The 25,983-nt window shown below is 26.6% G+C and overlaps 3 protein-coding genes across 4 annotated transcripts in view; 2 read left to right on the plus strand and 1 right to left on the minus strand.

Annotated features, from left to right (window-relative positions):
* The first annotated feature begins 719 nt into the window (after positions 1 to 719).
* LOC124432391 lies at positions 720 to 3,193 on the plus strand. Its single transcript, XM_046981331.1, has 3 exons — positions 720 to 2,296; positions 2,391 to 2,649; positions 2,803 to 3,193. The coding sequence occupies exons 1-3, from the start codon at positions 2,221 to 2,223 to the stop codon at positions 2,963 to 2,965; spliced, it is 498 nt and encodes a 165-aa protein (XP_046837287.1). The 5' UTR covers positions 720 to 2,220; the 3' UTR covers positions 2,966 to 3,193.
* Positions 3,194 to 7,508: 4,315 nt separating this feature from the next.
* Positions 7,509 to 25,983, minus strand: part of LOC124432382 (fatty acyl-CoA reductase wat-like) — a 35,660-nt gene continuing 17,185 nt past the window's right edge. Inside the window, exons 1-9 of one of the 2 annotated variants that reach the window (XM_046981321.1) lie at positions 25,396 to 25,535; positions 20,092 to 20,402; positions 18,700 to 18,948; positions 15,984 to 16,129; positions 12,890 to 12,999; positions 12,574 to 12,769; positions 12,225 to 12,461; positions 8,469 to 8,726; positions 7,509 to 8,380 (exon numbers count right to left, since the gene is read on the minus strand). In XM_046981321.1, the coding sequence (XP_046837277.1) occupies positions 8,275 to 8,380; positions 8,469 to 8,726; positions 12,225 to 12,461; positions 12,574 to 12,769; positions 12,890 to 12,999; positions 15,984 to 16,129; positions 18,700 to 18,948; positions 20,092 to 20,402; positions 25,396 to 25,414 (1,632 nt within the window). In that variant the 5' untranslated portion in view covers positions 25,415 to 25,535 and the 3' untranslated portion in view covers positions 7,509 to 8,274. Of the gene's footprint in view, positions 8,381 to 8,468; positions 8,727 to 12,224; positions 12,462 to 12,573; positions 12,770 to 12,889; positions 13,000 to 15,983; positions 16,130 to 18,699; positions 18,949 to 20,091; positions 20,403 to 25,395; positions 25,536 to 25,983 lie in introns of those variants that run through there. The other variant, XM_046981322.1, reaches the window with a different exon arrangement.
* LOC124432383 (histone-lysine N-methyltransferase SETMAR-like) lies at positions 20,879 to 22,735 on the plus strand. Its single transcript, XM_046981323.1, has one exon. It carries the CDS (start codon positions 22,055 to 22,057, stop codon positions 22,514 to 22,516), a length of 462 nt encoding a protein of 153 aa, XP_046837279.1. The 5' UTR covers positions 20,879 to 22,054; the 3' UTR covers positions 22,517 to 22,735.

Raw genomic sequence — 25,983 nt, forward strand, 5'->3', positions numbered from 1 at the left:
TATAGTATCAGTTATGTATTATTAAATTAAAGTAAAATATGATATGTTTATATATGCAAAATAATGTAAAATGCACAACAATATAAAGAGGCAATATATTTCGGAAGAAAAAAAAAATCCGGAAAATTCTATAGCAATTACCTAAATAAAATATTTATAAATAATCGTAATGAAAAATAACTATGCGTAAGATAACTTCAATATACCATCTGTTTATATGTAGTAAATAACATATTTCCTTCAAATATCAACCGATAACAATTTATTTTCTATTGATTCACGATAAGGTAACGATCTACTTTACAAAGATAACATAAATATCTATTTTACCTGCGAAATTGACTGATGGTAAAGAAAAAATCTTTTCTACGGGTAAAATCACCTATTGGTAAAAACTAAACAATATCAATCATCAATAATAAGACAGACTTACCTATAGATATTAATTCGTACCGATGAGTTTATAGATATGTATCCTCAGATTATATCTTACGATAAAAAATAACACAATCTGATTGAATAATTTATAATCGCAACATAATTGATATATAAACATTTATACAAAAAAATATTTTTTTTTGATTCATGTATTTCATTTAAAATACCAAAGCATGTTTTACAACATTTCAATAATATAATTTAAGGAAATCAAAATTTTTTAAATACTCAAAATTCATGGGATAAATATTAGTTATATTGCTGAAAATTATTCTCATATATATACTGTACGAATACAGACTCGTCCCAAACGAAAGACAACAATCAACAAATGGTGATCTGCTTACCTGTTGGTGCCGAAAGATATTGATTACTAGGTGTAGTCCTAAACTATTTGATTAATACATACAAGAATTGGAGAAAGAAACGTATAACGAAAAATTCTACAAGAGGCTATATTTCTATTGCAATGTAATTCCAACGACGATACGAATTTTATATAAAGAACATTCTTTCAGGAAGCTACAAATTTTATTACATCGTACTCAATGGATTATAAATATATCTGCTTATATACTTAATAAATAAAAAAATAAATATATATATATATATATATTTGTATATATATTTATATGAAATAAAAAAAAAATTTCTAAAAGGACAGATATAGAACAACATTTATAACAACATATAATGTCCACTTATTTATAAGAAATAATGAAGAATTATTTCGGAACAATTACTTGCCTATAAAATAAGTAGTAAATTTTTGTTATTATATTGGTGCCAACTATCATAGTTACGTTCATATAAATCAATATTGGCTGATGTTGAGGAGATAATAATTGTCACTATACAATTTTTTTTATATGTCCAATAGACACTACAAAATAATAGTTACATCTCCCCCATGTCTTTCCTTTGAAAAGTGAAATCATACTGAGAGAGAAGGAAATGGTGAAGTGCCTGCGTAGGCAACGCGCATGTCCATCGTAGAAGGGAGAAAATAATTGACCATATAAGGAGTAAATGACAAATAATAACTTAATAGTTAGAAGGAAAAATCTATTTAGTTATACACGCACAATTGGACTAAGAGGGGAGAAACGTATCATATGTAATAAATATTACATGAATTATTGCTGCGGGAAAAAAAATTTCTGCTCTTAGAGACAATTGTTAGAAATCCACGCTTACATCTATTATTTTAAAAATTCATTTAGAAGGGATATTTAGAATATTTGATATAGAAAACGGCATGGGTTAGAAGCCAATCGAAATTAATGCGCTGTATGAGTTACCAATATGTCTCCGGAAGACAAGAAGTATTTCTTAAATGAGTACTATATTTATAATATTTTATTCTTTAAATTAATTGGCATTTCGCCTTATAAAACATCTTCGTGTCAAATGATTCACATTTATTGTTTCAATCTTATCATAGCAGTAGCATCATTTTCACAGGTAAATCACTTTCTGATATATAATTATACTAACATGTGATTAGAACAAGTTAGATCAAGATTGCTTAATGTACTTTAGGTTTGTATGCTCATCTTGTCGGAACTGAAGATAGATCCTATCACGAAATTATTGGAAACGGCTTTGCCTAGTATTTTCTTTTCATTAACATATTACAACTTTTTATCGAAAGTTAAAATCGTTCGTATTCGGCATAATTATTTTATTTAAATCAGACAAATAAACATGCAAGGATACAATATATCGTAATACTTTCAGATAAAGGCAATTCTATTTCGTATTAAATCAGATTGGAATAATATGACGATGAAGTCTGAATTGATGATATTAAAAATATATGCTAATCTAGGCAGAATGTGTACAATATTAATCGCAAGTAAAAAAAAAAAATAGAGAAAAAGAATATACATTATTGAAGTTACTTTATATGTTTATAATAATTAAATTAAATTAACGTTCTATTATTTCAGTTGCTTTTTATATGTATATTACGATTCTAATGCTACCATCCGTGATACATGTTATTTTATATATCTTTGATGTACTGGATGAAACCGAATTAATATTACCAATTTCTATTGATTACTTTTTGAAAGATCAATCGAATTTCTATTTCGCACTATTCAACGAATACGCATGCATAATCGTCTTAAGCACGATTGGAATAGCACATTGTTCTATATTCGTATCATTTGTACAGCATAGCTGCGCTCTTTTCAATATCGTCACGTAAGTAATCATTTCCGACGATATATTATAAAATATATATGTATATATATATATATACAATCTTTTTTGACAACAAATATTAAAAAATATTTTCCAGTCGAAATTTAATTTTCTCTTCTTTATAATTTAAATCTATTCCTTTTTTTCACTTAGATGGAAGATAGAGAAAGGATATAAAAGGAAATCGCATAATTTCTATCATACATACAATTTTATCAATTATAACGAAGAGTATGAGTGGATCATCGGTATCATAAAATCCTACGACAACGTCATCGAGTTTGTAACGAATTTCACGAAACTGTATTCTACTTAATTTATTCGCACATGTGCCAATTTTGAATAATAATATTATTGCATGTCTCTCTTCTTTTTCCTTAAAATTACTCTATTCTTTTTATTTCTTTTCGCTCTTTAAGTTTCGTCAATTTGGTAAAACTTTATCATGGGAGAATTTGTCTGTTCGAGGCGATATTCACAATGTTTGTGATTATCTTAAATTATATTTACGTAAGTAATGTAGACATTTGTTTGAAAAATATAATAAAAAAAGAGAGAAATACTTTTCCTTCAGAATTTCTATAATTATAATAAAGTAAGCGCGTTTGTTTAGTTTTTTCAGATACTTTCCTTTACTATTAATATGAGCGAAGTATTACAAAAGAGTAATTATATCTTTGGATCTATGTTTGTAATATACATTTATCATTACCTTGGACAAAAATTGATAGATCATCACGCCGAAATATATATAAAATTGTCTGTATTGCATTAAGTTTACTTTAATTAGATGACTAATTCATTAAAATATAATTGATGAATTAATCTTTATAGATGCCAAATTCCATTTTACACGTTATCTTTGAAAACGCAAAAAATTTTACTATTTATGATAATGAAGAGCATGATGCCATGCAATCTTTCTGTTAAAGGAGTAATCGTATTATCCCATTATCTTTTTGGCACGGTAAAATAAATTTTATAGATACGAACTATGATAATAAAGGAACTTTTTATTAATCGAAATCTTTTATTACAGTTTATGAAAACCTCATTTTCCTACGCCATGGTATTTTATAGTTCGATTTAAATTTTAATCGAATAAAGCGTCCGATTAAAAATATTAACTGATTTTGCTCCGTACGAAAGGAGTGATTTTTGCTTTGTAATTAGAGAATAGTAAAGAGAATAATAGAAAATACAAAAGATTTCTCTTAATAGAAAATATTTGTTTTATTGTTTAATTTATTTAGTAAATGTTAAATATTAGTATGATTACCAGTATATAATGTACACTTTAATCTTTCGTTAATTTTTCGCTCCATAGCAAATAATAAGTAATTCACAAAGAAGGCTTAATTCAATTTACAACTCTATTAGTATAATGTATTGACCGTTAGAAAGAATATTTTTTCGGTCGTATCAAAAGATAAATGCACTCTAGGAATCCTACAAACATTTTTTCGAAGAATGATATTTTAATCATAAATCCATTTTCACCGATTAGAAAAAGAATTTGATTATCGTAAAATATTCACGTATGGGCGTGAATTTTTCAAAATTTTCGATTGATAATTTCATTAACAATCACTTTTCCTTTATCGTCTTTCGTCAGGACATCTATTATTCTAATTTCTCAGATTGATCTGCAAATATACAAGCCTATAATTTTTTTCATCGTCTTATTTCTATCATTTCTATTTTACACTTTCTTCTCTATCACGCAAAATTTTCGTTTTTTTACTTTTTCTTTTCAAACGTTCTTTTAATTAGATTTTACTAATTATCGGATAATTTTGTTTATCTCAATGCCCGATATTCAACGTTAACCTTAACGCGATGATCCACGAGAATTTTTTAAAATAATTAATCCCTTACGCACCGTTTATAGTTCAATATACATAGTTCAGTGTATATTATATATTATATATACTATATAGTGCATTTTATTATTTTTTATTTGTTTTTTTAATCTAACGTTTTTAGAGACTTTTATTATTATTTATTACTTTTTACATTTGGTTTTATAAAACAGATTCGATCGCAGTATTTCAAATAAATATCCATATTATTTACAAGATAAAATATTATCACGTGAAATATCATATGCTATAAAGGTCAATGAATTATTTATGTTTAACAAACCTTTTTAACGAGTATTTATATTAAAAAGAAAAAATAAATAAATAAGAATAATCTATAAAATTGAAAAAGTATTAAAAAAAAAACTATGAATCGTATGAACTAATTTGTTTTATATTCGAATGATCACGCTGATAACGAACATTTTCAATCATAAAAATATATTATTCGTTGCAGCTATACTGTCCGTGATAATTAATTACTTTTGATATTCAATTACCCATGTAGAATGCTATAGAATTATAATGCTATTATGTTTTGGAATATTAACGAAATGATCGTTGGGCATAATTCATGTAAATAAAATATGAAGAACAAACAATGACGAGATTGCCATATATAAATGTTGTGTGCACACGCGTGCGAGTGAGTGTTATATATATATATATATATATATATATATATATATATATATATATGTATATATATGTGTTATATGTTATATATATATATATATTCGGATTGTTCGGAAAGTAATTTCGTTTTTTTCCCGACAGAAGATTTAATTGTATTTTTTTGAACCCAACTTCACACTTAAGCCGTATAATCATTATATGTTTTGAGAGCTGATATAGCAAGGCTTGTGTATGAAAAAGTCCAATTGATTCTACGCATTAGTTTTTGGTTGATGCCCTTTTAAATATGGAGACCAATAAGCAGCATTTTCGTCATATTTTACTTTTTTACTATAGAAAAGGTGAAAATGCTGTTTAAGCCAGAAAGAAATTAACCGAGATGTATGGAGAAGAAGTGTTGACAGTACGCCAGTACCAGAATTGGTTTGCAAAATTCTGATCCGGCAATTTTTATGTCGAAGATGCACCACGTTCTGGAAGGCCGGTTAAAGCTGATAAAGACATGATAAAGGCATTAGTTGATCCAAACTAGCAAATAACAACACGTGAGATCGGTAAGAGTTTAAATTTATCAAGTTCAACTGTTTATGACCACTTGAAAGACCTGGGTTTAACCTTGAAGCTCGATATATGGGTTTCCCATGTTCTCATGGAAAGAAATTTGTGTCGTCGCGTTGACGTTTGTGATTCGTTTCTCAATCGTCACGAAAATGATCCATTTTTGAAACGCATCATTACTGGGGATGAAAAATGGATTGTATATAACAATGTCAAAAGCAAGAGATCATGGAGCAAAAAAGATGAACCTGCTCAAATCATTTCCAAAGCCAATATCCATCAAAAAAAGGTGATGCTGTCTGTTTGGTGAGATTTTAAAGGAATCGTTCTTTTTTTGAGATTTTTTCGGATAACACAACAATTAATTCAAAAGTCTACTGTCATCAGCTGGACAAACTGAATGATGCATTTCAACAGAAAAGACCAGAATTAATCAACATAAAAAGTGTAGTGTTCAACCAAGATAATGCGAGGCTTCATACAAGTTTGGTCACTCGCCAAAAGCTTTTACAGCTTGAATAGGATACAATGTCACACTCACCATATTCTTCAGATCTGGCACCTTCGGATTATTATTTGTTCTGATCACTGCAAAATTTTTTAGACGGTAAAATCTTCACTTCAAACGAGGTGGTCAAAAACCACCTCGATCAGTTTTTTGCCAGTAAAGACCAAAAATTTTATGAGCGTGGAATCATGTTATTACCAGAAAGATGGCAAAAGGTATTGGACCAGAATGGCCAATATATAATTTAATAAAATATTTGTTCATTATACGAAAATTATCTTTCATTTTCACAAAAAAAAAAACGAAATGACTTTCCGAACGACCCAATATATATATATATATATATATATATATATATATATATATATATATATGTATATATATACATATACATATATATATATATATATCGTATTTTTGCAAGAAAAAAAAAGAATTGGAATTTCCAAATTTTTTAAACCTTTCAGTAGATTAAATAAAAATAAATGGCAGTAACGTATCTTCACTTGAAATCAAATAACTCGAAGATATGTTCGAAAAATGTTTATTAAAAACGAAGTGTTTAGAGATCAAAATGCGTAGAGTTTTATATCAAAGATACCAAACACATATGAGTCTTATCTATTTATTTTCAATATTATTTTTCGGCAATATGAACAAGACAGAAAATTTAATATAACGAAATAGACAATGATGGATATAAAATAAATTACGTTAATATCATTTCGAAGTGATTATTATTGTTAATGTTATTCACTATAATATGTGATCGTATTAAATTTTCTTTTTTTTTTCTTATATATATGATACAAGACAAATGAAATATAATTTCTAACTGGAAATGCTCCCCCATCTCGTTGTCCTTATCTCGTTAATATTATTTTCAATAATTAAATCGATAGGATTATTAGTAATAAGTGTCAAAGAAAAATCAATTAATTTACTTCGTATGTTTTTAATTACACTCGAGATTTCAATATTTATATATGTTAATTGATAAATTATTTATAATTAAATTGATTGATAATTAAGAAACAAAAACAAAAAAAAAGACCGATCAGATAATAATTCTAATAATAATACTAATAATAATTCTAGTAATAATCTAAAAAAATAATAAATAAACATAATAATAAAAAATTAATAAATAAAAATAATAAATAAAATAATAATAAAAATACATGATAATTTTATAATAAATATAAATATATTTATTTAATATTTAATAATAATATATAATAATATAAATAATATAAAATATATTTGTAATATAAGAATATATGATAATTCAATTCAATTATATATATACAGTATTCTATTTTTTTAAATAGATGTTTATATTGTACTTCACTTTTACAGGAAATTTCTATTCTTTCCAGCATATTTCTTATTCTTGCATTGAACTGTAAAGACAGATACAAACAATTGGTCTCATCTCATCTTTAATCCTATCGATATGCAACGATTTATGACTCGAAATTCAAAAATTAAAAATTGATATTTTTGTAGGATTTTTGAAAATCCAGACTATTGCATTCGAGCGCATTCCAAAAAGAAAAATAAAAGAAAACAAAAGAATGAAGATTTTATAGTGATTACAACGATATAGACGTTGAATCCGACGCTCAATTATTGAACTTTTTATTTCATACTAATTTTCGTTTCTTCCCAGTAAATGTCAAAGTGCAATATGATCGTAATATATTGTCTTTCAAAAATATGTATTTAGTAAGGTTTTGATCGAAGTCTGTTGTATCGTTCAAAATGAAAACATACAAAAGATAAAAATTAAGCCTTTTTTTTACATTTATTTTACTTTTTACAAGTAAGTAATTTAATAAATAACAAAAGAGAAAGAAAATCAAATATCAACATCCATATGAAATTTTACGAAAACAAAAATGCATTTTTCCCCATATTAATTGTATCTTTATCCCATAAATGATCTCATTTATTATGGATGCATTTAATAAAACAGATCTTTAATTTTTTTATTTTGGCAAAACGTATCAGTTACGATTTTTTTTTTCGGTTGCCATAATTGATATCACTGTGTTAATTTTACGCATAGTCAATAATTGCAAATAGTCTCAAAATTATAGTCCATATTACCATTAAAAAAACAGAGGCGATAATAAGTTTCAATGTTTGATGAATCCAGTAAAGCCTTGAAAATTCAACAAATAAATGTATCATTCTAAGATCATTGTCACAGATAAATAATGAAGTTAAATAAAAGATAAGAAAGAAAATACCTTCGCCATTTTATACGTGCTTGTGGAAGCGTTTCAATAGGATCCTTTAAGACGTATAATCTTATCCCTAACATATAATTTTTAAAAAAAGTATCCCATATTAGTTCCTTTATGTCACAGAAAAACAATTGGCGATCTTCCATTGTTAATTTTTTTAACAGTTCCTCCCATCTTTCATTCGTAAAATGCCATTCGGTTGTAGAAAATACATCAAGTACGTCCGAAAATTGATGAACTTTGTTATATATTTTAAGTAACCTTGAATAAAAATGTAAATTTATTGAGAATTCCATGTATGATATGACGCTGTAATGGAATGTATACGAGGTGTGTAGGAAAATAATATTGGGTTGTTCGGAAAGTAATTTCGTTTTTTTCCCGACAGAAGATTTAATTGTATTTTTTTGCACCCAACTTCACACTTAAGCCGCATAATCATTATATGTTTTGAGAGCTGATATAGCAAGGCTTGTGTATGAAAAAGTCCAATTCATTCTACGCAGTAGTTTTTGTTTGGTGCCCTTTTAAATATGGAGACCAATAAGCAGCACTTTCGTCATATTTTACTTCTTTACTATAGAAAAGGTAAAAATGCTGTTCAAGCCAGAAAGAAATTAACCGATGTGTATGGAGAAAATGTGTTGACAATATGTCAGTGCTAGAACTGGTTTGCAAAATTTTGATCCAGCAATTTTGATGTCGAAGATGCACCACGTTCTGGAAGACCGGTTGAAGCTGATAAAGACACGATAAAGGCATTAGTCGATGCAAACCGGCGAATAACAACACGTGAGATCGGTGAGAGTTTAAATTTATCAAGTTCAACTGTTTATGACCACTTGAAAGACCTGGGTTTAACCTTGAAGCTCGATATATGGGTTGCCCATGTTCTCATGGAAAGAAATTTGTGTCGTCGCGTTGACGTTTGTGATTCGTTTCTCAATCGTCACGAAAATGATCCATTTTTGAAACGCATCATTACTGGGGACGAAAAATGGATTGTATATAACAATGTCAAAAGCAAGAGATCATGGAGCAAAAAAGATGAACCTGCTCAAATCATTTCCAAAGCCAATATCCATCAAAAAAAGGTGATGCTGTCTGTTTGGTGAGATTTTAAAGGAATCGTTCTTTTTTTGAGATTTTATCGGATAACACAACAATTAATTCGGAAGTCTACTGTCATCAGCTGGACAAACTGAATGATGCACTTTAACAGAAAAGGCCAGAATTAATCAACAGAAAAGGTGTAGAGTTCCTTCAAGATAATGCGAGACTTCATACAAGTTTAGTCACTCGCCAAAAGCTTTTACAGCTTGAATAGGATACAATGTCACACTCACCATATTCTTCAGATCTGGCACCTTCAGATTATTATTTGTTCCGATCACTGCAAAATTTTTTAAACGATAAAATCTTCATTTCAAATGAGCAGGTCAAAAACCAACTCGATCAGTTTTTTGCCAGCAAAGACCAAAAATTTTATGAGCATGGAATCATGCTACTACCAGAAAGATGGCAAAAGACCATTTGACCAAATTGATTGGTCCAAAATGACCAATATGTAATTTAATAAAATATTTGTTTATTATACGAAAATTGTCTTTCATTTTCACAAAAAAATTTAATTTTATTACTTTCCGAACAACCCATTAAATGAAACTTATGGTAAAAAGTAAAAATAACGTGCTAAATAACGTTTAAAAATCAAAGATAGAAAATTAGTTCGTAGAGGAAAAATAAGATTATTCCCGAAAGATGATAATGGAGTAACTTTAATAAGTACAAGTAAAGAATCTCTCGATGATCAGATGTTAGAAAGAGAATGAATGAATAGTAAAGAAGAGATCAAATTTTATGATTAAAATTTGACAAAACATTAAGGAATTTGAATATAAATAAAAGAAAGGCAATCTGAATTAAAAATGTAAAAAGGAACAATCTTGACGAAGTTATGCCATTTAATATGTAAGACTTAAAAAATATGCATAATGTTCTTTGATTTTATAAAAAATGTGATTATCCCTAAGAAAATAAATCGTCGTAAATATTAAACACAAGTAATTTTTCACCTGAATGTGTGAAAACAATTAACCACAAGTGATTTTTTTTATCTGAAAATTATTAACCGCTAATGAATTATTAACAGAAGAATCAAAAGACAAATTGAATTGATGAAAGATCGATATTGTTTTACAAAATATGTCGACATGAAACAATTCTAATCCTACGACTGATTTTATAATGCCTAATAAGAAAGAACAAACACACATATTTGTAACATTTATAGATGAGTTCGATAATGGTTATTTTGTAAATCCTAACTTTATTAAGTTTTTTGAGATTTTGAAAATGATTGAAATCAAGTACAGAAAATTAAAATTTATCTGCAATATTTACAAGAATCAAACTGCAGTGATAGTAATCATAGTGAATATAAAAGAAAAGCTATAAATCTATAAAACTATGAATATATTGATCAACTAAAATGTATTGATCGACAGTCATAATCTTTCTCTCTCTCTCTCTCTCTCTCTCTCTCTCTCTCTCTCTTTTACTTTTTAATATGTATTTTAATACGTTCTTAATATTTAATATGTATACGGTAAAGAAAATCAAAAGTAAATTAGTAAAAGTAGTTACAATTAGAGAGGACAAAATTCAAAACTCAAAGATTTCCTAATGATATTGTCATTTTATCGAATACAAAATGAACATAAACGAATATGACAAAGATAATGGGATCTGTCATAATAAAGTTAGGTGTGAGATATTTGTTCTTATCTTAATAAAAATAAATTATTAAATAAATAAGAATGAATTTAATTACTTAAAATAATCAACTATAGCGATTAACATGATAGTAAAATAACTAATGATAATGAAAAAGTAAGAATATTATAAAATCTAAACTAGAATACAGATCAATGTATTAGAAGATTGTTCTTGTAAATTTTTGTTTTTGTTTTGTTTTGTTTTGTTTTGTTTTCAAACGCGCCATTTTATAAAAGTGAATTATAAGCAAAAATTATTACAGAAAGAAAAATAATAAAGATCTTCGATACGAGAATAGTGCTGAAGATAAAATTATTAAATGTTATAACAAATAAAAAGACATGGAATTAAGTTGTCGCGTAAATAAAGCATATGATCGAAAATTTGATCGAAAGAAAAGATAGATCGATAGAGAGTATCTTGAGAAATCAATTTAATTTTTTTTTACCTTGAATTTACGAAAACTTATAGATTGACAAGATGGAGACCAATTCATGAATATGATAAATGGATTAGATTATATGCAGATTTTAGACTAAAACAGAATTGAGATGACATTAGGAGAGTCGTTAACTCTAGTTACGTACACCTCAAAATAATTTCAAATTGTACACTTGAGATCCGCTATAAGCCAGGCACTTTCAACATCAATTCACTGTCATTCATACGGAATGAATAATTTTGACTTCAAAAAAAAAAAAAAAAAAAGAAAAAAAAATACTGTATATTCTTTCAAGTCTTAAAAACAATATAATTAGTAGATTCGAAGATGCATTTTCAATTTTGTCATTATAAAAAAAAAAAATTCATGAATCATGCAATTGTTTTAATTGAGGTAGAAATTGATTTCTTTGGATCAACTGGGATTAAATCAGTTTAAGGATTAACCAAGCAATCTTGGTCGAAAAGGAATATCAATCGCATGAAATTTTGCTCTTAAAAAATAAAATGAGAGAGAGAGAGAGAGAGAGAGAAACTTACTTTGGCTGTTTACCGATGCACAAAGCGAACGTATCCACAATAAGAGCTGGTAATAAATGTAGAAAGTACATGTAAAAAATATAGACCAACCGATGTTTTATATTTCTAAAGCTATAATACCAAATTGCTTTTTCAGTAGGAAATCGTACTCCATATTTGACAGCCTTGTCTTTTAAATCGTCGTAAGTTATTGGATTATCCTTAGATACATAATTGTAAATAGGAATGTCGTTCAATCTGAAATATTATTTATTCGATTAAATATAAAAAAAAAGAAAAAAAAAACATAACAAAACAAAACACAACACACGGATTCGCTAATTTTCAAATAAAAATTATTTCATTGTACCTTAGATTATATGCAATGTCCCAGGCGCTAGCGATTAAACCGTTGATCACCATATCGCTCGGTACTAAACTAACTTTTACTGAACCATCACAATGTAGTACTCGTATTAATCCAATTCCAATGCCTATTCCAATTCCAATTGGTCCGTATATATTATCAACCCATCCTTGAATGGGTTCTCGATAAGTTGATATTACTGGAAATTAATTGACATCAATTGACATACATCGTTTAATGTGTTTTTTTTATTTTTTATTTTTTTTTTTTTTTTTTTTTACAAGAATTACTACGTTATTTATTTTACGTTAATATTTACCAATTGCTGGACGAAATATTCCAATTGGTATTATCCCAATATTCTTTTTCACGACATTCTCGGCAACAGCTTTCGTGTACACGTAAGAATTCGGACATATACCGAGTAATCTAATGTCAAATAAAGTTTATTGTTAATGCACATTTATTATTCGTTAATTATTAAATGTATATTTATTAATTAACACAGTAAATTAATTCGTAGGATGCTCAATTATATGCCGCATGTAATTTCTAAAATGTCCATAGTTCATGGACAATATCTCATGGATTTTTTTTCATTTAATCCTAGTTGTGTACATCTCAAAATAATTTCAAATTGTTTACTTGCGGGATGAACTTTGAACAACCGTCATTTATACAGAATGAATAATTTTTACTCCAAAAAAATACTGTATATTCTTTGATACCTCGGAAATAATATAATTAGTAGGTTTGTATACGCATTTCCAATTCGATCATTATAAAAAAAAAAAAATTCATGAATCATGCAGTGCGCAAATTGTTTTAATTGAACTCGAAATCGATCAGTAGTGTCCTACATCACACAGACGCAACTACAGGGTTAAATGTGTGCGAGTATAAAAAAATATTACTTCTTGATATGATGCTTATAATCATTTATTGCTAATAAAACTCAAAAAGCAACAAAAAAAAAAATAAGTTAAATGTTTGATGAAAAATTATTGAAAATATTAAAATTGAAATATCTGCTTAAATTCTATACGAATTATAAATAAATATTATATTTTCTTTCTTTTTCTTTTCTCTTTTTTTTTTCTTTTTTAACGAATTTACTGTAACCAAAAACTTTTTCATAACATTTTTTGCAGATTTGTTTTACATAATAATTTTACGTAATATCTAATAATAACGAGAAATATAAAAATGTATTAACAAATTAAGAAACAATACCACGGATTTAAAATGTTTAACAATAAAATTTAATAAATTTAAACGAAAATTGAACAAACAGATTAACAATTAAAATTTAATATTTTAATAAAAATATCCTTTATTAAGATATCCGACAAAAATATTTATTTATATGTAACGAAACTTTCTAAAATCTGCAAATAAAACTACTTTACGTTTCTTATTGTTTTTCGGACTTTTTATCTACTATCAATCTAGTTTTTTTAATCTAATCTAGTATTCCTTACGGATACTTTAAAGTTATAGATCTTTTTTTTTTCTTTTTTTTTCTATATAATGCATTCTGTTGCTATCTAACAAATTTTATAAAGGTATTTTTTTTAGAGTAATATGTACTAATTTTAAAATGGCGTCAATTCAATTTAAAGATTATGAAATAAAGTAGGACTACATTACCGATATATAAGTTTAAAATTTCTAAATGATTTACGACTACGTTATCGATATTTAACCTGAAGATTTAAAAATTCATTCTGAAATTCAACCTAATACTCAATCTGATGATTTATAAACGATATAAACAACTACGTTACTGATTTCAATTTAAAGATTTTAAAACGACGTAGAATTATGATATCAATATTCAACCTAAAGATTTTCAAACGATGTTAAACTACATTCATTATATTCAATCTAAAGATTTTGAAATGATGTAGAACTACATTCTTTATATTCAACTTAAAAATTGTAAAATGACGTAAGACTAAGTTATTAGTATTGAGTTGTTCGGAAAGTAATTTCGTTTTTTCCCCACAGAGGATTAAATTGTATTTTTTTGCACCCAACTTCACACTTAAGCCGCATAATCATTATATGTTTTGAGAGCTGATATAGCAAGGGTTGTATGTGAAAAAATCCAATTGATTCTACGCAGTAGTTTTTGTTTGGTGCCCTTTTAAATATGGAGACCAATAAGCAGCACTTTCGTCATATTTTACTTCTTTACTATAGAAAAGGTAAAAATGCTGTTCAAGCCAGAAAGAAATTAACCGATGTGTATGGAGAAAATGTGTTGACAATATGTCAGTGCTAGAACTGGTTTGCAAAATTTTGATCCAGCAATTTTGATGTCGAAGATGCACCACGTTCTGGAAGACCGGTTGAAGCTGATAAAGACACGATAAAGGCATTAGTCGATGCAAACCGGCGAATAACAACACGTGAGATCGGTGAGAGTTTAAATTTATCAAGTTCAACTGTTTATGACCACTTGAAAGACCTGGGTTTAACCTTGAAGCTCGATATATGGGTTGCCCATGTTCTCATGGAAAGAAATTTGTGTCGTCGCGTTGACGTTTGTGATTCGTTTCTCAATCGTCACGAAAATGATCCATTTTTGAAACGCATCATTACTGGGGACGAAAAATGGATTGTATATAACAATGTCAAAAGCAAGAGATCATGGAGCAAAAAAGATGAACCTGCTCAAATCATTTCCAAAGCCAATATCCATCAAAAAAAGGTGATGCTGTCTGTTTGGTGAGATTTTAAAGGAATCGTTCTTTTTTTGAGATTTTATCGGATAACACAACAATTAATTCAGAAGTCTACTGTCATCAGTTGGACAAACTGAATGATGCATTTCAACAGAAAAGACCAGAATTAATCAACATAAAAAGTATAGTGTTCCACCAAGATAATGCGAGACCTCATACATGTTTGGTTACTCGCCAAAAGCTTTTACAGGTTGAATGGAATACAATGCCACACCTACCATATTCTCCAGATCTGGCATCTTCAGATTATTATTTGTTCCGGTCACTGCAAAATTTTTTTTACGGTAAAACCTTCACTTCAAAAATCACCTCGATCAGTTTTTTGCCAGCAAAGACCAAAAATTTGATGAGCATGGAATCATGCTACTACCAGAAAGATGGCAAAAGGTATTAGACCAGAATGGCCAATATACAATTTAATAAAATATTTGTTCATTATACGAAAATTGTCTTTCATTTTCACAAAAAAAAAAAAAAAACAGAATTACTTTCCGAACAACCCATTATTTAACTTAAATATTTTTAAATAACGTAAGACTATTTATCGGTATTGAATTAAAAAATTTTGAAAAGATTTTCAAATGACTATCGATGCTGGTATTATTGATTATTTCTAAATAAACTTTTGCGTGAAACGATTTATATGTTTGAAAATAAACATACCGTGGTGTAATTTCATCGAGTAATTTTTCATTGATGCTTTCAACCAAATTTATCAATTTATCAGGATCCATCGGTGGTTCGTAAAATTTCTCTTCAATCAAACTCTGCATACAATTGGCATAAATAGATGATACATGAACGAAACTCTGAAATATCAAAGATATCGAAGATTTATTAAAGTCAAATATTATCTTGAAATATCCTGATGTTCATCAATACATACAGTATGTCTCAATAATCCTGTTACAAAACAATAACTCTGTTACTTTGATACGAGAAAATGACGATTAAATGAATCATTTTCGATTCATATGAGTCATGCATTACTATGATCCAATATTTTTTAATTCAAGATTATTCTTTTTTTTCGTCGTGGTTTCAATTTTTTATATTTATTATTGTTTTTTTTTTCTTTTTTTTTTTCTTTTTGATAAGTCTACAACATATTCTATCATAGCAACATATTCTATCAAGATAATGTATTTTCTCGTATCGTTAAAAGTAACGTAGAGTTACTGAAATTTTATGAAACAAATTATAATACTTCAAGAGATCGATAGAACATATATAAATAGATACATATATTACGCAATTTTTCTTTTTGTTGTTCAGAAAATTTATTTCAAGATGATTGCAAATCAATTGCCGAAAATATGGCTATTTTTTTTCGATTTCATATTCAAATTAGAAAAATGATAATGAATAGGCAAGAAATGTTTTCAGAGAGAAGGATTACTATTTTTAATCGGTACTATCGTTAGATGTAAGATCTGCGAATTATTTTTGTAATTAGAAAAATAGTTATAAATAGAAAAATGTTAATAATTTTCTTTTGTTTTCTTTTTCATTCTAAAAATATTTCATTGATATGAAATCAATATGATTAATCAATGTAAATAACTATAAAAATATATAGTATAATATTTCCTTATTTTATTTTAATAGAAATTTTTTAATAGAAAATCTTTTAATAGAAAAACAAATTTCTTGTTGTATTAATGAAATCGTTTTCTTATCATTGTGTCAAACGTACGCCACATGTCGATCATTTTTTTTAACATTTCTTTTATTCCTTTTCTTAACATTTATAAAAATAAATTAATTTATATTATATCGCATGGTAAACACTATATAGTGTGGTAAAGAAAAACTGAGATAACTATAAAATGTAACTAATATTTATTTATTAGAAATATTTATTTCTAATGTAATCATCGAACTTTTTTTGTATTTTCTAATGGAAGAGATGATCTAATTCCAATAATGCCAATGATTCAATAAGCTTCTTATATTTATATATACATATATATATTGATAACTTTGAAAACACATATATATTCGGTATGAATGTTATGAATTATTTTACATGATGATCACACGATAAACTTCCGTATTAATATATTCTCATTTTTCTTTTTTGTTTACTCATAATTTGTGTCTAGTTATGAAAGTCAATATAATATTTAATGTGTCATTTCTTTTCTTTCTTTTTTCTTCTTTTTTTACAGTACTTTTTATACAGTAGTGATCATTTACAATGAAAATCATATCTCGTAAAACATTTCTATTATGGATTGTTTATCGGATTGCAAATGTCGATATAAATATACAAATAATATAAATTAATAAAAAAAAAAAAAAAAAAAAAAAAAAAAAAAAAAAAAAAAAAAAAAGAAGGAAAAAGAATAATAATATTGATATTTGGTCTCTCGAAAAGATCGTAAATAAAAGAAAAGAGAAAAATTGGATATTTCAGTGCTTTTTTAATTAACACAAAATGATGGAAATTATTTTGAACAAAATTTCTTCTAATATCAACCAGTCGCATAACATATTAGCTCGAACATTTATAAAACGAACACCCTGTATATGATGAATGTCTTCTATTATCGAAAAACACAATTCATCGATAGAATAAATTTTGTATTTAAATTTGTATCTAAATTTAAAGAAATATAAAAAATAATATTATAAAAAAAATATAAATAAATAATACAAATAAAGAGAAGAAAAAATAAATTAAAAGAAAAAAAAAACAATTAAAAAAAATATATATGCTATTTCATAATTAAATAAACTACCGATTAAGATTTCACGTGAAAAAGGAGAATACGACAAAAAAAAAAAATAATTAAATTCTTTCAAAAAATCATTAATATTCTTGTTTATAATTTTTGATCCAATTAAATGAACGATCGATAAATCTTTTAACAAACGATAGTCTAAATAAAACGAAGTAACTTTTGTCGAAAAAAACATTTTCCGACGACCATTATTCTTTTACGATTTGTCGATAATTGAAACAAATAAATCGAAAAAATTGTCGAATTTTCGAGTTTTAATTTTGTTACACTCTTGGAATGAATTTGAAGTGCGAAGTGAAAAAAAAAAAAAAAATAAAAAGATAATAAAAAAATTGAAAGGAAAAAAAAAGAAAAATATTGGAGTGAATTTGAAGGGCGAAGTGAAAAAAAAAAATAAAAAGATAGAAAAAAAGATTGAAAAGAAAAAAGAAAAAAAGAAAAAGGAAAATAAAACTAAAAAGATTGAAAAGAAAAAAGTAAAAAGAAAAGAAGAAAAAAATAAAAAGAAAAGGTAGAGATTAAAAAAAAAAAAAAAATATATATATATATATATATATCCCTGAAATCATTATTTTTTGAATTTTTTGAAATTCGAAATTCGTTTCTTTATGAAACGCATAAAAAATTCTTACCTTTAATTTCGGCATGTTCTTCGATAAGTTTATCAAATCTTTCAAACTTCGAACGTTGATAGCCGTCGCCAATTTTATTTTCTCGTTAAATTTTACAGTTGCAGCAACATGAAAAATAATAGATATCTCTTTTATGAGTTCAGCATTGTCGATTATCGATATACCAAGATTCGATAAGCTACAATCGCCTTCGATTGGGATTATTCGATTTCGAAATGTCGGTTCTTTCTCCTTAAGTCTTGAAAATAACTAACAAAAAAGAAACCATAGATATAAAGAATTTTATATTCCATTATTGTCACACTTAAACACGTTGATATAATTATTAGGTTGGAAACTATGAAACGGGCGTTGAATGAAAATAAATAACTAAACAAAAACGCCCGTTTCATAGTTTCCAACCTAATATATATATTACGCCAAGAAAAGTAACTCTTAGCACAATTTAATCCTCTAATCGATAATTTCTTAATTAACATTTTTTCTTCCTTTGTTCTGTTTTTTTTTTCCTCTTATATTAATTCAATATCTATTTAAATAACGAATTACTATTTCTTGGGTAAAATGAAGACATTAAGTTAATTCAGGATTAAGGCTATTCATTATCCCTGATTTTTTAATTGTATACGTCATCAATGAAAACAGGCGATAATTCTTGATCGATTTTTATGAAAAAGGTCTTATTTTAAAGACGAAGATTTAATTTACCCTATATTGTTTATGAATTTTTGAAAAAGCTTCTTATTTGTGCATAAATTATTCCCAAAAAATATCATACTTTAACACGATCTTTTTTAAAGGAAATAAAGCTTTATAAATAAATATATATATATAATATAATATAATAAGTAATCGCTAATTATTTTGGACAAAAATAAAACTAACGAATCTATCGAGCCTTCAAATTTAATCTAATCATGCACGATTATCTGAGTAAAAAGAAAATTCTTGTTACATTAAAAAAAAAAAAAAAAAAAAAAAAAAAAAAAAGAAAGAAAGAAAGAAAGAAAGAAAAATCATTCTATTGTACGAACGAAGTCCGTTTTAATTTTTCATTTAGGGGAAGAAAAAAAAAAACATTTTTATCGAACAATCTTAATGCGCAAAAAATATGGACGTCCGATTATTTTTACATAAATTCTATCAAGTCAGTTATTTTTATATAACTGATCTAATTTAAATAAAAAAAAATCTTTCGTCGTTGAAAGATTAATTGTAATCTTAACATTTAATTAATTGAGAATGATTAATTTTGGGCTGAAGTGGGTTGTGTTGGGGGATGGGAGGTTGTTTGACTTTTGACAAAGATTGATCGACCTTTTTTTTTCTAATAATCGATCAAAAGTAAAAAACTAATAAAAAAGAAAAAAGAAAAAGGAAAATAAAACTCACCACATTCTCAAACATCTCTTCCAAGCGCTGAGACACATCCTTCCCTTTTTTTGAACGTATCAATAAATAAATACACTTTATACCTGGACATCCTCTTAATAACTTTTCGATTAATAATTTTCCAAGAAATCCTGTTCCACCGGTTATTAATATACTTTCTCCATGATAAAACGTTTGTATCGGTGTCAATTTATCAAAATTTACGTAAGACAAATCCTTGTCAATTGTCTTAAAACTATCTATGTCATCATTATTATCCTGTTCGTTTCTTTTCCACAGCTTTTTCATCATTTTTACATTTCCATAGATATCTACAAAGATAAATGTAAACTTTAGATAAAAGAAAAAAGAAAAACTATTACAAATCTGGCTCAAACGTGATGAAGTGATATTGCCGAAACTGAGATCTATTTTGAGGCCTAAAAACAAATTGTTTAACAAAAAAGACATCGAAAAGTTAAAAGAATGTTGGAATGAATGTATCACTACTGAAAGAAAGGAGTATGTTGACGAATAAAGTTGAATTTCTAAAAAAAAATTTTGTCTTTCCTAGCTAGACCAAAGACTTATTGAATGATGTGATATATATAGTAGGTTGGAAATTATGAAACGGGCGTTGAATGAAAATAAATAACTAAACAAAAACGCCCGTTTCATAGTTTCCAACCTAATATATATATATATATATATATATATAAATATATATATATATATATATATATATATATATATATATATATATATATAGATAGATAGATAGATAGAGAGAGAGAGAGAGAGAGAGAGAGAGAGAGAGAAATAATTTCATACATGACAACATGATGCGTCATAAATGACGCGTCTAAATGAGACGTGTGAAGATCGATCGTGAAAATGATCGAAATTTATTTGCTTTAAATATAATATTAGATAGACATACATATATTTATCCTTATTCGTTAATAAATTTATATTAATTATTATATTACAATTGTATTAATAATTTAATTAGAAAGATTTAAAAAAACAAATAGCACTTGTCTAAATGTTTCATCTTAATTTATTCCCAGACGATTTTTTTTTCTTTTTCTTTCTTTTTTTCTTTTTTCTTTTTAATAAAAATTTTCAGCGACAATCGAGACAGTACATAAATAAATCTTTATTACAGAAAAGTAGAGACTTTTTCTTGAACATAAGAAAACCTGCAGGTCCGTGACCTTGAACCTTTCTTGTTATCTTTATAGCACCTCTTTCATTTTTTATTTCATTCAATTTGCATATACGATAGTATTATGACGTTCAATAATTTTGACTTATAATATTTTATTTATTTCCTTTGTCTTTTTCATTAATTTCTCTTTCTTCTTCATTATTTTTATTCTTTTTTCTTACACACACGTAAAAAAACACGAGTAAAAGAAATGCCTTCATATAATCGTTAATAATGCATTAATCTAATTCTAAAACATAAAAATTCGCTCTCACGATCAAAATAATATCTCATAATTGAGAGAGAGAGAAAGAGAGAGAGAGAGAGAGAGAGAGAGAGAGAGAAAAAGATCTACGTAATGATTTTTTTTAATAACAAATATCATTTACATTGCTAATAATAAGTGTCATAAAACGTCATTCGAAATATATTAAACTCGATAATTTTTTCAATTGTAATTATTATCATCATATTGGGTTAATTGGAAAGTAATTTCGTTTTTTCCCCACAGAGGATTTAATTGTATTTTTTTGCACCCAACTTCACACTTAAGCCGCATAATCATTATATGTTTTGAGAGCTGATATAGCAAGGCTTATGTATGAAAAAGTCCAATTCATTCTACGCAATAGTTTTTGGTTGGTGCCCTTTTAAATATGGAGACCAATAAGCAGCACTTTCGTCATATTTTATTTTTTTACTATAGAAAAGGTAAAAATGATGTTCAAGCTAGAAAGAAATTAACGATGTGTATGGAGAAAATGTGTTGACAATATGCCAGTGCCAGAACTGGTTTGCAAATTTCGATCCGGCAATTTTGACGTCGAAGATGCACCACGTTCTGGAAAGCCGGTTGAAGCTGATAAAGACACGATAAAGGCATTAGTTGATGCAAACCGGAGAATAACAACACGTGAGATCAGTGAGAGTTTAAATTTATCAAGTTCAACTGTTTATGACCACTTGAAAGACCTGGGTTTAACCTTGAAGCTCGATATATGGGTTGCCCATGTTCTCATGGAAAGAAATTTGTGTCGTCGCGTTGACGTTTGTGATTCGTTTCTCAATCGTCACGAAAATGATCCATTTTTGAAACGCATCATTACTGGGGACGAAAAATGGATTGTATATAACAATGTTAAAAGCAAGAGATCATGGAGCAAAAAAGATGAACCTGCTCAAATCATTTCCAAAGCCAATATCCATCAAAAAAAGGTGATGCTGTCTGTTTGGTGAGATTTTAAAGGAATCGTTCTTTTTTTGAGATTTTATCGGATAACACAACAATTAATTCGGAAGTCTACTGTCATCAGCTGGACAAACTGAATGATGCACTTTAACAGAAAAGGCCAGAATTAATCAACAGAAAAGGTGTAGAGTTCCTTCAAGATAATGCGAGATCTCATACAAGTTTAGTCACTCGCCAAAAGCTTTTACAGCTTGAATAGGATACAATGTCACACTGACCATATTCTTCAGATCTGGCACCTTCGGATTAATAATCATTCTCGATAATAATAATCGCGGCCATTCAAATTTTTGTTAATTATTAATTAATTGGAATGACAAATAGAATGATCTATTTGTTATTTTTTCTTTTTCTCTTTCTTTTTTTAATATTAAATACCTCAATCATCATAGGAATCAAAGCGAATTGATAAATTTTTTTAAGAAAAGAAAGCGAAAAATTAGAATCTATTTAAGATCTGGTTTATTAATTATATCTAGTTATTGATCTAGTTATTGGTTAGGTCTAGTTATTGATTAGATTTAGAATCTGCAAGATGAGATTGGTCTAATCGATATCCTTGAAAGATTTTTAATTAATACATTGAATAGAAATATATTCATAATAGATAGAAATATTTTTGCCCCATTAGATAATTTTTTGCTTCATTAAATAATTTTTTGCTTCGTTTTTTTAATGTTTTCTTATGCAAACTTCAGTTCAACATTACGTAAGCACTTTTTTATTTAAATTATACGATAAAAAGTAAATTTTTTTCTTTTCTTTTTTTTTTGTAAGAGCATAAATTTTCCGATCTCCTACTCTCCTTAACCCTGATTGAATCGCATAAACAATATAAAGAAAAAAAAAGAAAAAAAAAACAAATTCCAAAAATGTACGAATCTTTATTTATTGCTCAACGAACGTCAAAATTGAGGGATGATCTAGAGCATGAGTTTATCAAAGTTTTACTTAGGCTGGAAAAAATTTTAAATTTCAAAATATTTTTTGGGAAAAAAAAAATAGCGTTATGAAAAAATACATTCAAATCGATAAAAAGTAAGACATAAGGAAAAAGTATTGTAATAATTTTGTAACATAATCCTTATTTATTTACAACAATAATCACTTTTTATTAACGCTCAATAATAATTAACGAAAATGATTAAATAATTTCAAATCAAAAAAAAAAAAAAAAAAAAAAGAAAGAAAAAAAAAGAAAATAATATTTGAAGTAGCTGATTCGTGCAATTGTTTGTTTTCTTTTATCATTGAACCTTCATCAATTAATTATGATCTCAATTATTAAATTATTAATGCTTATTATCAAGAAAGTTTTTTCGCATATATATATATATATATATATATATGTGCTTAAAAATAATGAAAACCTTCGTCGAGCATGTTCGTACAATTTCGAAAAAATCTGTGAAAATAATCGTTAATAAAAATCAATTAAGGAATTATTGCGATAAGAATCGTTACTTTCGATATTATTCCTGTTATTAGATCAGTTCATCATCTCTGTAAATTATTACTAAAAACTATTGTTTCGAATGTTTTCTCGTATAAAGATAAACAGTATTAGATAAAAACCATATTTTGAAAAAGATATCTCATTAATATGTACACATAATCTGACGTATAAAATACATTTACATTAGCCTTATGCATATTTATATTAACATTCGACCTTTGCTTTGACCTTCGACTTTTGTTTTGATTCATGATCCAATAAAAATAACAATATTGAGTTATTTAATGTTTTATTATATTTTTTACGTTTCCTTCCGTTCTTGACTTATCTTCGTTCGTTCGAATCCAGGAACGATAATAGATTATTCAAGTAATAATCAGAATCGAATGATTTGAAATCAATTTGAATTAAAATGTCGTACATTTACAATAATAGAATAAAAAAAAAAAAATGATAATGGCAATGAATAACGAAGGAGCAACGGAAAAGAAACTACGTGAAAAAAGTAATCTGATTTATAAATGGACATATTTTAATGGGCATAATAAAGTTGTTTAGTTTTATGTACGGAAAAGATACCTTCAATGAATAATTGAATGGTATTATAACCTTGAATATTCGTTTCAAAAGCGATCTTATATTTGGTAAAATTAAAAAAAAAAAGCGATTCTTTTGCATATTTCTTCTGTTTTCTTTCTATTTTTTTCTTTTTGTATTTGATCACATTCAAAATACAATAATCAATAGTTTTTCATTTATAATGGTACTCGCAAATGATATAACGAAATAGTGAATACGATAATATAAAAATACAATAAAATTAATGAACTATCGCGATAATTTATTTCGCACTTTGCCATTGTCCTACGTATAATTTTGCATATCTGATGTCAAAGTGCATGTAGAGATAATCGTTGATAATAATTTTTTCCATTAGACAAATACGATCACGATGACGCTCACATTTTTCAATATTCTATTTTATAAAACTTTGATATCTGTCGATACTGCGCGAATTTAATTATTTTATTTATCGAATCTTTTGTAACATTTATTTACTGACACGTTATGTATAATTATTGTTTAATTTTTTATTTTAGTACGTGCAAAGAAACACGATCGAAATTTTCGCCGTACTCGTTTTTATTGATATTTTAAATATTTTCTTATTATTAAAATGTTAAAATATTTGTAAAAATAAAAAAAAAAAAAAACGATTTTTGACCACTAATCACAGTGCGTGACTTTAAATGTCAATTAAATAGCATAAAAATTATCACTACAATTAATAGCTCAATCTTAGTTTTTCAATGAATATATTTATACATACTGTTCAATGAATATATATATATATATATATATATATATATATATATATATATATATATTATATATATAAATTTTACTCACTTTCATATTTATTTTCCATTTTTTATAATTAAAATAGTTGCACTTCGAAAACAATGTTAGAAGAAATGTTTCAAACGATCAATCCTTCCTTGTCTCTTAGAACACATGCATATGTTCTTCAAACGAAGCTCATTCTTACACTGAAAATTATAAAGTCAAATAGAAGTAGTTAGAGTCTTTATCCCCTCTACCTCAATCATAGAATGTACATCTTATCGATTTATTAAATGAAACGCAATATTTCGTAGTAATAAATTAAAAAAACTTCATTCATGAAATTTTTTCCTCTCATGCTTTTGAGATTCGCGACCACTTTAGCAGTCCTAATCTCATGAAAAAAAAAAAAAAAGAAAAAAAAAATCTAAGGACGATCGATTTATCAATAAAAATGATAACGAAATTTAGAATTATTTCTTTCGATAAATATTTCACGATCTCGCAACGAATAATAAAAAATATTGGAAGTAGGAAAACAAAGAGAAATGGTCTCAAAAAGTTTAAGGATTAAAACGTGTGACTGAGTGTTCATCCATAAAAAAAAAAAAAATAAATAAATAAATAAAAGCATATATATTAGGGATATCGAAA

Source organism: Vespa crabro, chromosome 25, assembly GCF_910589235.1.
Source record: "Vespa crabro chromosome 25, iyVesCrab1.2, whole genome shotgun sequence".
Classification (NCBI taxonomy): Eukaryota; Metazoa; Arthropoda; class Insecta; order Hymenoptera; family Vespidae; genus Vespa; species Vespa crabro.

Excerpts from the sequence above, each read along its gene's own strand:
- LOC124432391 (XM_046981331.1), top strand. The coding sequence starts at position 2,221 with ATGACGATGAAGTCTGAATTGATGATATTAAAAATATATGCTAATCTA. Across the intron at positions 2,297-2,390 it reads GTGTACAATATTAATCGCAA|TTGCTTTTTATATGTATATT; the intron begins GTAAAAAAAAAA and ends CTATTATTTCAG. Across the intron at positions 2,650-2,802 it reads GCTCTTTTCAATATCGTCAC|ATGGAAGATAGAGAAAGGAT; the intron begins GTAAGTAATCAT and ends TTTTTCACTTAG.
- LOC124432383 (XM_046981323.1), top strand. The coding sequence starts at position 22,055 with ATGCCAGTGCCAGAACTGGTTTGCAAATTTCGATCCGGCAATTTTGAC.